Raw genomic sequence first — 13,202 nt, forward strand, 5'->3', positions numbered from 1 at the left:
TGGCCTTTAGGATGGTGTGAAGACAAGTCAGCAGGAGAGTTTGGCTGGAGGGTGGCCAAGGATTAATGTACAATACTAACTATATTTCTATTCTGGAGTAAATAATGTAAACATATTTTGAGCAATTCAAAAATTTGTGTCCTGTGGTTAGCTTTTGCAGAATTTATAAAGGCTAATGAAGCCGGCAGCATCCTAGACCCACAAACCTCACATTCAGCATTACTGAGAGGGACACGTCCATATGAGAAAAGTCTGAAATTAGGACTGGATTCCATATTATGGGGTCAGAGTATGATTAATGATTGCAGCGTGACATTTAATGCATTTTTTTATGTTTTTAATTCGTTTTAAGTAACCACTAAAGGTGTCCACATCCATTAACGGCCATAAGTCAAATATTACATTGATTTATTCCTTGTGGCAGTTGCTTTCTATTTGATATGAATGATGAATGGTTATAATCAGTCTTGATATCCGAACCACATGTCATTGTACCGTGAAACTACCGCTTTCCTGCAGTGACAATAAGGGGTAACAATAGTCATTGTGCTTCTATACATAGAAGTGACAACATCCACTGCAGTTGTATTTCTGTGGTTGGCACGGGAGAAGCAACTTCTGACCTCTCTCTCCTTCAGGAAGAGATGAGCAGTGCCATTTGTGACACCACTTGCAGAGAGCCTCAGAGGAGCTAGTGCAGAGGATGGGAGTGGTAGTGGCTCTGATGAAGTGATGTGTCACAGTGTACTTTCTCAGGCCGTTGCTCTCTGAGGATTGCTGAAGTGGAAATGTAGTCCGGAATTAAAAATAATTATTTTTTACTAAGTGCAACATAGAATTTCATATACATTCAATAGAAGCAGATAAGTAATATTCTCTGGCACCAGTAAGGATTATGGGGGCAGGTTACATGGCTGCAATTTAGCACTTAGGTTTTACTGGCCTAGTAATGTTCTGGATGATGGGTGTCTTAGCTGTAGTCCCTCACCTCACAGCAGTGTCTTCATATGATGGATTTAGCTGTTAACTCTGACTGTCTTCTCAAGGATTTACTAGAGGTGTAGGTTAAGGTTGATTTTTCTAGAGAATCTTTAGCAGGAGCTAAGGCGTGTGCTTACTCTCCTTTCCCCCCCGGCAGGAATCAGGACCAGTCTACTCTTACCAAGAGGCCAAGAACAGGGTGGTTAGTCTTATTCCTTGCCAACCATTCCTTACCTGGTAGTTACGGCCTAACATACAAAAATACAAAACTGTATACAATATTTTAGTAGCCCCAGGTCTGGGGTACTGCACACTCATCTCCCTATAATCGTCTGGTTCCCACATCACATTATGATATTCATACAAAAATGATTTAAAGCCATGTTAGGGGAAAAGTTGTACAGCTGTGTAATATAAAGGGGATCATATCGTAATTTGTTTACGTACTAGTCGTTTTGCTGCTAGTAACTTTGCTGCGCTTGAGTCATAATGATCTCCTAATTTAGAAATGCATGTTCTGCTTTGCAGTGGCAGATGTCCAAGAGCACTACATTTGGAATTGTTGAAACAGCAAGGGTTTGATGAAGTAAACCCCCTGCCTTCTTCACACGCTCACAATGTCACCGTGCCGGGAGCAGCTGCTGCTTGGGTTGACACGGTTTCACTCTTTGGAAGCAAAAAGGTAATGGTAATCCACAGGATGTTGTAGCCGATTTACATGAACTTTCGAAAATATATCTACATTGATTCTCATTTGAAGAACTTTTAGCTTTGTCCATAGTGGTCCTTTTAATTCCGAATGGCTAAACAACAGTCTCTCTAATTAATCAGTAGATCATGTTTTTGCTTTACATTTAGGCCAGTTTCACACAGTAGTACCGTATTTTGGTCGGTATGTTTCATGAGTATTTGTAAGCCAAAAACAGGATTGGAACATACAAAAAAATAAAGAAAACCAAAAAGACTATAATTGAAAGATTTGCACCTCTTCAGTATTTTGGACTCACTGGTGATTTGGATTCATAAATACTAATGCACTATAGTGATCAGAATACTGCCGTAAGAGAGAGCCCTCAGCGTACTTCTAATAACTTCTACAAGTTACCCATGTGGCATGATTATGTGCCACTTACTAATATGGCCCTTGTTGAAATTCTGCACCATATTCTATATTTCATAAGGTTTGTCCATTGTTTTCAATGTCTTTTGTGCTGTCCATACAGAGGTCCTGTCCATAAAATGGCTGCTGATTGAGGAACATGTGACCAGGCAATTCACCTGCGTGTGATGCCTCCTCTATCCAAACACACTGCACCTGTTGCCTGCACTTGTTCTTTTGGGAGTTTAGTGCAGGTGCAGTGTGTTTGAAAGGAGATGTCACATGGAGGTGATTTGCCTGGTCACATGACCCTCCATCAGCAGCCATTTTATGGACAGGACCTCTGTGTGGAGAGCAGAAAAGACTTTGTAAACAAGGGGGCATACATACACCAATATAGAAATGGTGCAGGATTTCAATAAAGGCTATATTAGTAAGTGTCATATAATCATCTCACAAACACATTGTGTCACGGCGGGGAGTGCAGGGAGTGCGGGGAAACCCCCCCCTTCCCCCCCACCATGCGGTATCAAAGGGATAAAGGGTAGCTGCTAGGCCAGGACGCCAGGATCAGGGAGCAGGTCACCTCCTATTGCATCCCTAATCCTCTCCCTAGCTCCTAACCGTATGAGCCAACCCAGATGGTAGGAGGGCTCATACTCCGGAACCTCAGGGCCCTACTAACCCTCAAGAAATCCCTAGGAGCAGGGTAAAGACGACCTGTTCCTCCACAACACGGAGGAACAGGAGTCTCTAAAGGCCTAGCTGCAAGGAGAGGGGAACACATACAGCTATAAAGGAGATGGCAGGTAAGTGAAACCAGTAACACAGTTACCTGCCCCAGACACACTGACTGGAACCCGTGCACAAGTGCTGGTGTCCACACCAACAGTAAAAGGACACAGCACACTCCACAACCACACAGGAACGCAGGACACCCATAGCTGCAATAAACGTGAGACACCATAAAAACATCTATGACCACAAGGGTGGCCCTCACTGGACAGATGGAATAAGAAGACCAGGAGGATAGCTCCAGCATACACCATGGCTGGAGTACCCCCCAGCTTCAGGCATCCAGCAGAGGCTAAATAGCCCAAGCAGCCACACCCATACACACATAAACCCAGTGTTAACAAAACACTAGGAAGGGAGTTAACCCTTCCAACACCAGACAAGGGAAGGAAGCCACTTAAAGGGGAAGTGCACACACAAGCAAAGAAAGCTACACGTTGCCGCAGGCAACAACATGCGTGGCAACCATGTCACGGCAATCACCCAGAAGGCCGAGACACTGCCACCGCATGCTCACACAGCAACACGTTGCCGTGGGCAACCGCAAGTGTAGCAACAGTGTGACAGCGCACACCAAAGGGCCGTGACACATTGGTCAACAATAAACAGAAAGTGGGCAACCCCTTTAATATCAGATCATCAGGGGTCCGGCTCCCAGCACCCCTGCCGATCAGCTGTTTGAAAAGGCTGTGGTGCTCGTGCAAGTGCTGCGGCCTGGGGTTCCGTTCCATGCCTCTGCACCGCAAAAAGATAGAACATGCTCTATATTTTTGCGGAACGGAGGGATCACGGACCCATTCAAGTGAGTGGGTCCACGATCCCCATGCGGCTGGGCCACGGTCAGTGCCCGTGCATTGCGGACCGCAATTTGCGGTCCACAGCACAGGCTTCACACGGTCGTGTGAACGAGCCTTTACACTGTGGATGGGGATGCACTATGGTGGCACATCTTGGCAAGTCTTGTATGGAAGTTGGGGCTTGTATGTATTGGAGCACGCTATTTGAGTTGAAGGTTATACAGTACTCTTTCAAATAAACTTCATAAATTCACAGCCTGAGAGAACGCTAAACAATATTTTTTTTAATTACATCCTTTAATGTAATTGTGAGTTTATCTTGTATGTATTGGACACGAGCTGCATTTAAAACTTCCCTGAAAGCAATATTTTAATACTAAGATTTCAGCTCTGACACCATAATTACTAAATGAACCTTGTTCTTTCTGTCATATATTGTTCCTTCTCTCTTACTAGGTCAGCCTTGGAGAAATTCTCCAACCAGCTATTGGATTAGCTGAGTCTGGGTTTCCTGTGTCTGAAGTGAGTGCTTTCCTGTGGAGCTTTGGCGCCCAAAAGCTCCAGTCGCCAAGTAACAAGTTTGGGGCCGACTTGCTGATCGGTGGACAGTCCCCACAACATGGGCAGCTATTCAGAAATCCATCACTGGCAAACACATTTAAGGTACAGGCTGATATTACATTATGTTATAATTTATTTTCCACTTTTTTTTACCACTAATGTTTGAAATGTAAAGCCATATCTGTACTAAAAGATGTTTATCAGCATTCATTCAAATGTCAGAATGACGACAGCATCTGCCTCAATGGTTCCTTTATTTGATCAAACATGTTTAAAAAAAACGTAACATTTTGGCTACATCATAGCCTTTCTCAAGCATCACCATAGTATAAAACATACATCGCTGTATAGCGGTAGAAGGTGTTACAATCAAATGCATTAACCAATCACAAATCTGTATAGAATTAGCAATGCATATCAGCAGTGCGCTTACCAATTGTTGCTTCATTAAGTTTGCTGAACAGTGTAAAGTCCTAATGTTTATCCTTCAAGTTGTGGATTCATGTGGACAGGCCAAAGATCACTTCCTGCACATGTATTACGTATTCTCTGGTTCCATAGCAATGTAACAAAGCATCTTACAAGCCCCAGCTGCTTTCACTCTGCCTGCTTTGCCTCCATCACTACCCCCCCCCCCCAACATGTCCTCTGACACAAGCATTGCTTCACCCCTTGACCGTGACGATCATATCCAAGCGCATCATGTTCCCATGACTACTCTGGAGGCATTCAGGGGGCACATCCATATCACTGCCTGTGTATCCAGGCATTTTCAGATCAGCCCATCCCTTCCTTTAGTAGAAATGCTTATTCTTGTCCTCAAAACCAGGGCCACGGAATAGACATACGGATGCGGATAGCACACGGTGTGCGGTCGTCATCTTTTGCAGTCTCGTTGAAATGAACGGGTTTTCATCTTATCCGCAAAATAATGCGGATCGCATGCGAACCGATAATTCATTCGTGGGAATGGACCCTTAGGGTACTTTCACACTAGCGTTTTTGTTTTCCGGTATTGAGTTCCATCACAGGAGCTCAATACTGGAAAAAAACTGATCAGTTTTATCCTAATGCATTCTGAATGGAGATCATTCCGTTCAGGATGCATCAGTTCAGTCACTCTTACGTTTTTTTCCGCCGGAACCGCCTGCCGGAACCCTCTGCAGCAAGTGTGAAAGTACCCTTAATCGAAGGTATCTGGTATGTATTGCTACCAATCAGACCCACCCTCGCTTTAGTGTCCATACAGTAATCTGGGTAGTTTACCACTCAGTTTCCTGTATAGATGCATTACAGATGGTTGAGGTGATATCTGTCTCAGGTCAGAGGGCCCTGTCTCCTTCATCCACAGGACGGCCTTGTGAACCTCCCTGCCACAACCTTGCAACTTTAGTTGCTAGGTCAGTATCTACTGTGGCACCTAAGGAGTTTGACAGAGGGTGGGGTGTGTAAGCGATCCAATAATCCTGCCTTCTAGTCCCCTAGTGGGAATATAAAAGTTTTTAAAAAGTGTCAGAAAGGCCTCATGCACACGACCGTTGTGTGCATCCATGGCCGTTGTTCCGTTTTCCGTGATTTTCTGCGGACCCATTGACTTTAAATGGGTCCGTTGAAAACTCGGAAAATGCACCGTTGTTCATCCGCGGCCGTGATCCGTGTTTCCTGTCCGTCAAAAAAATATGACCTGTCCTATTTTTTTGACGGACACCAGTTCACGGACCCATTCAAGTCAATGGGTCCGTGAAAAAACACGGATGCACACAAGATTGGCATCCGCGTCCGTGATCCGTGGCCGTTGGCAACTTTCACACAGACGGATCACAGATCCGTCTGCATAAAAGCTTTTTCAGATATGAGTTTTCACTTCGTGAAAACTCATATCCGACAGTATATTCTAACACAGAGGCGTTCCCATAGTGATGGGGACGCTTCAAGTTAGAATATACTGAGAACTGTGTACATGACTGCCCCCTGCTGCCTGGCAGCACCCGATCTTTTACAGGGGGCTGTGATCCGCACAATTAACCCCTCAAGTGCCGCACCTAAAGGGTTAACTGTGTGTATCATAGCCCCCTGTAAGAGATCCGGTGCTGCCAGAGAGGCCACCAATGATGGGGGATTCGGAACGTGATTTTAACAAGGGGGAGGAGATGTGAGGCCGCACTGGCCACCAATGATGGGGGATTCGGAACGTGATTTTAACTAGGGGGGGGGAGCAGTGAGGCCGCTCTGGCCACCAATGAATATAATATTGGGGAGGGAGGGGGTCTGCGGCACCTGAGGGGTTCATTGTGCGGATCACAGCCCCCTGTAAAAGATCGGGTGCTGCCAGGCAGCAGGGGGCAGTCATGTATACAGTTCTCAGTATATTCTAACTTGAAGCGTCCCCATCACTATGGGAACGCCTCTCTGTTAGAATATACTGTCGGATATGAGTTTCACGATCTAACTTAAATCCGATGGTATATTCTAACATAGAGGCGTTCCCATGGTGATGGGGACGCTTCAAGTTAAAATATACCATCGGATTGGAGAAAACTCTGATCCTATGGTATATTAACTCCTGACTTTACATTGAAAGTCAATGGGGGACGGATCCGTTTGCAATTGCACCATATTGTGTCAACGTCAAACGGATCCGTCCACATTGACTTGCATTGTAATTCAGGACGGATCCGTTTGGCTCCGCACGGCCAGGCGGACACCAAAACGACTTTTTTTTCATGTCCGTGGATCCTCCAAAAATCAAGGAAGACCCACGGACGAAAAAACGGTCACGGATCACGGACCAACGGAACCCCGTTTTGTGGACCGTGAAAAAATACTGTCGTGTGCATGAGGCCAAAGAAAAAGGCAAATATAGACTAATTATAAAAAACTATTTATTGTATCCTTATAAATAGTAAACTGCAAAGAAAAAAAACCATATTTGCTACTGCCACAATTATAGCGACCCATAATGAACCTGTGTTATAGTATTTATACCTCATGCCAAATGCTGTATAGAAAAAAAAAATGACAGTTACTATTTTTCCATAAAACATGCATTTATTTTGGAAAAGTAGAAAAAATATGAACTAAGCTAGACATGGGCATTGCCAAAATCTAAATGACCAATGGAATAAAATTATCATTTATACCACACAATGTATGAGGTAAAAAAAAAAAATGGTGGATTTCCTATTTTTTTTCCCATTCCCCCTCCAAAAAATATAATGAAAGTTATTCAATAAATTATATGTACCACCAAATGGTCTCATTGAAAAAATAATTACCACTGGGGATATCTGGATTAACTGGGAGGAGAGTGGATCAGTGGGGTGATTAATAAAAATATTTTATCATCTAAAGGAATTTCATATTTACTATTGTATAAAGCCACTTTTTCCGCTTGGTTTGTATACTGTTCATGCAGTTCATAGTGGGGGGACATCAATTGCCTTATCTGCCTAGGGCACCAAAATAACTCCTCTTAGCCCTGGCTAAGCCTCTATAACTTTATATGTGAAGTTATGACTAAATAAAACAAGCGGCCTTGTATCATTGTGGTCAGTGATTTGGTGGAGATTATGAAGGAAGTCAGAATATATAACTTTACTACAATGAAAGACCAAATTGATGATCTGTGACTACCATGGATCCATTGGTTCCTTTCTCTGGCCAAAGAGTTGGGTGATTGTAGAGTATTTTTAGAAGATTTATTGCTTCTGCTTCTGTCATGGATTTCTCCGGACTCTTTCTCTAATGCTCATCATGTCATCCTCATGGTCCCCTAAAGGAATTTTGAAGGTATTTTGAAAACTAAAGGAATGATAACCTGCTTGGAGACACCTTCCTTACCCACTCTCTCAGAATTTATGAGTATGAAATAGCAGTATATACAGTAAGATATGCATCTTAACTATTATTAGTGTGGCTGACGTGTCACCAGAAAGTAAATAAGTGACTGTCCATTGACGCCTATAATAACTATGGGGATAATTTGTTATGTCATTGATTTCGCAACTGAGCTTTTCTTAGCTCTACCTTGTGATCTGCTAATAAGCACTCCTTTGTGTTTCCTTTTGGGATATCCACCTGCTTTATAGAGTTGTGAAATCGCAACCAAGAATTATATGATTGATACTAACTAAAAACCTCATAAAAATGAGAGCATCCATTTACCCCATATCTTTTGTATCTTTCTTACCAGTATAGTTCTGTTATAGAGTACAATGTATAACACTGGTGGTCTGTGCCCGCTGACAACTCCGTTACCAGCAGGTATGGCCACTGGAATGCTCACCTGTCCTCCCGCCCCACGGTTATGGCAGTCCATGCCTACCAACCAGGGGCGGATTAAGTGCATGATAGGCCCGGGGGTGTCTACCCAACTTGCCCCCCCCCACCCCCCTTCCATTTTAGTTTAGTTTTTTTTTTGTATGAAGAGGCTGCGGTGCTTCATGAGCGCCACAGTCTCTTCTTAGGCCATATGGCATCTTCAGACTAAAAAAAAATACCCCAAATTGGGTCCTAAACTGAAAAATGTGGTTTCCAAATTTAAAATACATATAATTGTAATAAAAAAGACATGGAGGAGAATACAGCACCACATACCTCTTACATCCAGTGACATCTCCTGTCATGTAGACCTTCTCTTTCCTCTTCTCCTCCATTTTACCCAGACCACCATGGCAAATTCTTTCAGCCGCATCTCATCTCTACAGTTTGTAACACAGACACGTTAGATTTCTCAATTTTTCCATCAACCTCCTCATCCTGGTGTCCCCACAGTGTCATCCTGCCACCCCCAATACTGTGCCCGTTGTGCTCCCCAATGCCCCAGGAACTATACTGCTGAAAAAATAGTGACCCTAATAGACATAATTGGGGTAATTTATCAAACTGGTGTAAAGTAGAACTGGATTTCCAAAAGAGCTGTCAAATATGAAAGGTGGAATCTGATTGGATGCTATGGGCAACTAAGCTAGTTCTGCGTTACACCAGTTTGATAAATTACCCCAAATGTTCCTATAGTCTCCACAGCAGCTATAATGTCTCCTAGAGTGCCCCCAGTAATAATAACACCCTATATTGTGCTCCAGGTAATAATCCCTGTATAGTGTCCCCAGAAATAATAGAATTGCCCCTACAGTGCCTCCCCAATAGCAACACCCCCATATAGTAATTTCCACCAAACTGCCCCCACATAGTAATCCCCCCATAGTAATTTGCCCCCCCCCACACAGTAATGTGTAACTGCACCATCTAGTAATTTGCCCCCACATAGTAGTCCCTCTCATAATAATTTGCCCCCACATAGCAATTTGCCCCCACACTGCCCCATCTAGTAATTTGCCCCCACATAGTAGTCCCTCTCATAATAATTTGCCCCCACATAGTAATTTGCCCCCACATAGTCGTCCCTCCCATAATAATTTGCCCCCACACTGCCCCCACATAGCAATCTGCCCCCACATAGCAATTTGCCCCCACACTGCCCCATCTAGTAATTTGCCCCCACATAGCAATTTGTCCCCACACTGCCCCAACTAGTAATTTGCCTCCACACTGCCCCATCTAGTAATTTGCCCCCACATAGCAATTTGCCCCCACACTGCCCAAACTAGTAATTTGCTCCCACATAGTAGTCCCGATCATAATAATTTGCCCCCACATAGTAATTTGTCCCCACATACTATTCCCTCCCATAATAATTTGCCCCCACACTGCCCCCACATAGCAATTTGCCCCCACACTGCCCCATCTAGTAATTTGCCCCCACATAGTATTCCCTCCCATAATAATTTGGCCCCATACAGCCCCCACATTTCCCCCCCATGTACTCGATTTATCTTCCCTAATATGTACTCCTGTGTGTCGTCCCCCCCCCCCCCCCCCTAAGTAGGCACATGAAATAAAAAATAAAAAAAATGAACAAAAAATGAAAAGATAAATACTCACCTATGTCCAGGGCCAGGCGCTTGCTCGCAGAGGAAGGCGGGATGAGTAAGGCGCGTCACAGTGCTGCGTCCCGGCACAGGCGCGTAATGAAGTCATCACGCACGCCTACGCCGGGATTTCACTACTGCATAGGCCTCAGGCCTACAAGGCCTGAAGCCTATGGCGGTGATCGGCGACGGGACATGGAGCTATGCGCTCCCGAGTCCCGCCGCAGTATGTGGGCGTTCGGGTCTGACACAGCCGCCAGAGCGCCGTTAGCTCTGTTCGACCCACACTAGGCCTGTCTGCCCTCCTCATGTCCTGCGTGCACCCCTCTCTGTCCATAGAGTGCATGCTTGTCACCAGCAACCTCCCTATCCAACTGTTTGTGTAGGCCTAGCTGTGGTTCAGCTGATTATTTTTATAGCATACTAATAAAGATTAAGTATTTTATGAATTATTGGTGGCAATGTGCGTTTTTTATTATATTTGAATCTGCCATTTTAGGTTGACACCTGCACAGGTTTGCTTGTTGTATGTTCCCGAATTAGATAGGGGTATACATATAAATCTTGGCAACTGTGAAGGCAAGGTACAGCAAAGGACCCGATTGGTTGCCTAAATAGTTAAATGGAGAGGGCCAACTCGTAATTTAGCTTAAAGGGAACCTGTCACCGGGATTTTGTGTATAGAGCTGAGGACATGGGCTGCTAGATGGCCGCTAGCACATCCGCAATACCCAGTCCCCATAGATCTGTGTGCTTTTATTGTGTCAAAAAAACGATTTGATACATATGCAAATTAACCTGAGATGAGTCCTGTCCCTGACTCATCTCAGGGACAGGACTCATCTCAGGTTAATTTGCATATGTATTAAATAGTTTTTTTGACACAATAAAATCACACAGAGCTATGGGGACTGGGTATTGCGGATGTGCTAGCGGCCATCTAGCAACCCATGTCCTCAGCTCTATACACAAAATCCCGGTGACAGGTTCCGTTTAACTCTGTGTGCATGGATCGTCATGAGGTCCAAATTTTTAGGACGTTTTTGTGAGATCTATAGATCCAGCAGGAAAGTTTCTTGAATTGGAACATTTGATTACCTTTGAAACACATTTTTGAAAGAAGGGGGTTGAGAATTCACCCACTGAAGAGGTATCAATGTTTTCGCAGCTGCTGTGTGTAATAAAATTCTCTTTAGAAGGTAAGTATGTTTTACTAGGTCTGGATAAGGTAATCACATCTATAGAGATGGAAAGCAGCCAAACGGGTCCTCAGAATGGCCCCTGCAATTTGGATCTAAAAGGGAGTAGTTAAAGGGTAGACCCTCCATAAGTGGGAGCGGGAGCCCACCGTTGTGCGGCTGTTCCGTGCATTGGGACCACAATTTGCGGTCCCCAATGCACGGGCAACGTCCTGAATCGGTCCGCAATGAAGAGCTGTGGTGCGGAACAGAGGCATGGACCCATTCAAGTTGTATGGGTCCGCATCCGTGATGCAGGGAGCACACAGCCGCATATTGCGGACCCGTTGATTGTGGGCTGCAATACGGCCACGGCCGGGCAACGGCTGTGTGCATGAGACCTCAGGTGAGGTTGAGCTCCTTCTGCCAGGACAACAAGAAGGCTAGTTTGGAAAAATGTAGAGATCGTCCTAACAAAGAATATAGTGAGGACATTTTCCTGGTTATCTTGGTTGGGACCAAGATAATTTTTTTCGAAGTCTGAGAGGGGTCTCCTAGTCAGGTGGGATCTAATGACCTATTGGCAGATCTTCCTGATATGAGAATACTATATAGAGCCAGGGAGCTTTGCAAGGGATGCCATACAGTGTGTGTGCCACTCAGCAAGTGATCGAAACCAGGAGCCAAAAATGTCTTGTGGTTAGGTAACCAGAGTTTTTTCAGAAAAGAGGGCCCTAGGCTTTGCCTAAGCAATCGAGCTACAGTACGTCTGGTTGTCTAGTTGGATTAGCTAATCCATCTGTTGAAGTGTATTGCTTTATAATATAAAGAAACATCTGGTAAGCCTAGTTCTCCTTCCTATTTGTGCCTGGTTAACTGTGTATGTGCTAAGCGAGGTTTTTTGCTCTTTCACAGAAGAGGGAAAACATTTTATGAACTTGATTTTAAAAAGTTATAGGGAGGTGTATGGGTATCATTTGTATAATATATAAATATATAAATATATAACAATCTTGGAAGGATAAAGGCCTTTAACAGGTGCTTACATCCCCTGCAAGCTAGAAGTGGAAGATTATATTGCTGTAAATATCTTTGGTTTCAACTAGGAGTGGGACATAGTTTGAAGAGTATAGGTCTTTTAGGTACCTAGGGACTTCCGAGATATTTTACAGGGCCATATGTCCACTAGAGGAGGGAATATGTTTGCACGGTAGATGTTTCTGAGGAAGACAGGGAGATATTCAGGATTTCAGATTTCCTCTTGTTAATGAAGTCACCAAATTTTGTGTAATTCCTTACTCAAGGGCATTCAAACCTGTCTCTGGGTTTGAGATAAAAAAGAGTAAGTCATCCGCAAATGCTGTATATTTCAGTTCATCTCCCCCAAATTGAACACCTTTAATATCTTGATATGAGTTAGAGAAAATAAAATAAACAGGGAGGAGGAAGAGGGCACCCTGGCCTTGTTCCATTAGACATGGTAAACACAGGAGAAAGGGTGCCATTGATCTCGAGTTGGGCATAGGGTTGAGAATAAAGGGTGAAGATAGCATTGATAAACATCTCTGTGAGTTTGAATTTTTGTAGAGTTCTAATAAATGTGCAATTGACCCTGTCAAAGGCCTCTTCAGCATCTATGTTCCCAAAGTTCTTTCAAAAGTCCCACCAATAATAATAATAATTCTGTCCCAGAGTGCCCTCACTAGTAATAGTGTCCCCTACAGTGATGATACTCCTTCAGTGTTCTCCGATTGGTAGTAGTGCCTTCCATATTGCACCCAATAATGCCCCCACAAAATCCACAGCATTAATAAAGCCAATAGTGACCACAGTAGTGATAGTGCTCCCCAGAGAAATAAGG

The 13,202-nt window shown here is 44.0% G+C and overlaps 1 protein-coding gene across 2 annotated transcripts in view; it reads left to right on the top strand.

Annotated features, from left to right (window-relative positions):
- LOC120997761 (glutathione hydrolase-like YwrD proenzyme) overlaps positions 1-13,202 on the top strand; it is a 139,755-nt gene that overhangs the window by 41,966 nt on the left and 84,587 nt on the right. For both annotated transcript variants that reach the window (XM_040428027.1, XM_040428028.1), the window contains exons 4-5: positions 1,510-1,663; positions 4,129-4,335. In XM_040428027.1, the coding sequence (XP_040283961.1) occupies positions 1,510-1,663; positions 4,129-4,335 (361 nt within the window). The remainder of the gene's footprint in view (positions 1-1,509; positions 1,664-4,128; positions 4,336-13,202) is intronic.

The sequence above is a fragment of the Bufo bufo genome, chromosome 4 (assembly GCF_905171765.1).
Source record: "Bufo bufo chromosome 4, aBufBuf1.1, whole genome shotgun sequence".
Lineage (NCBI taxonomy): Eukaryota > Metazoa > Chordata > Amphibia > Anura > Bufonidae > Bufo > Bufo bufo.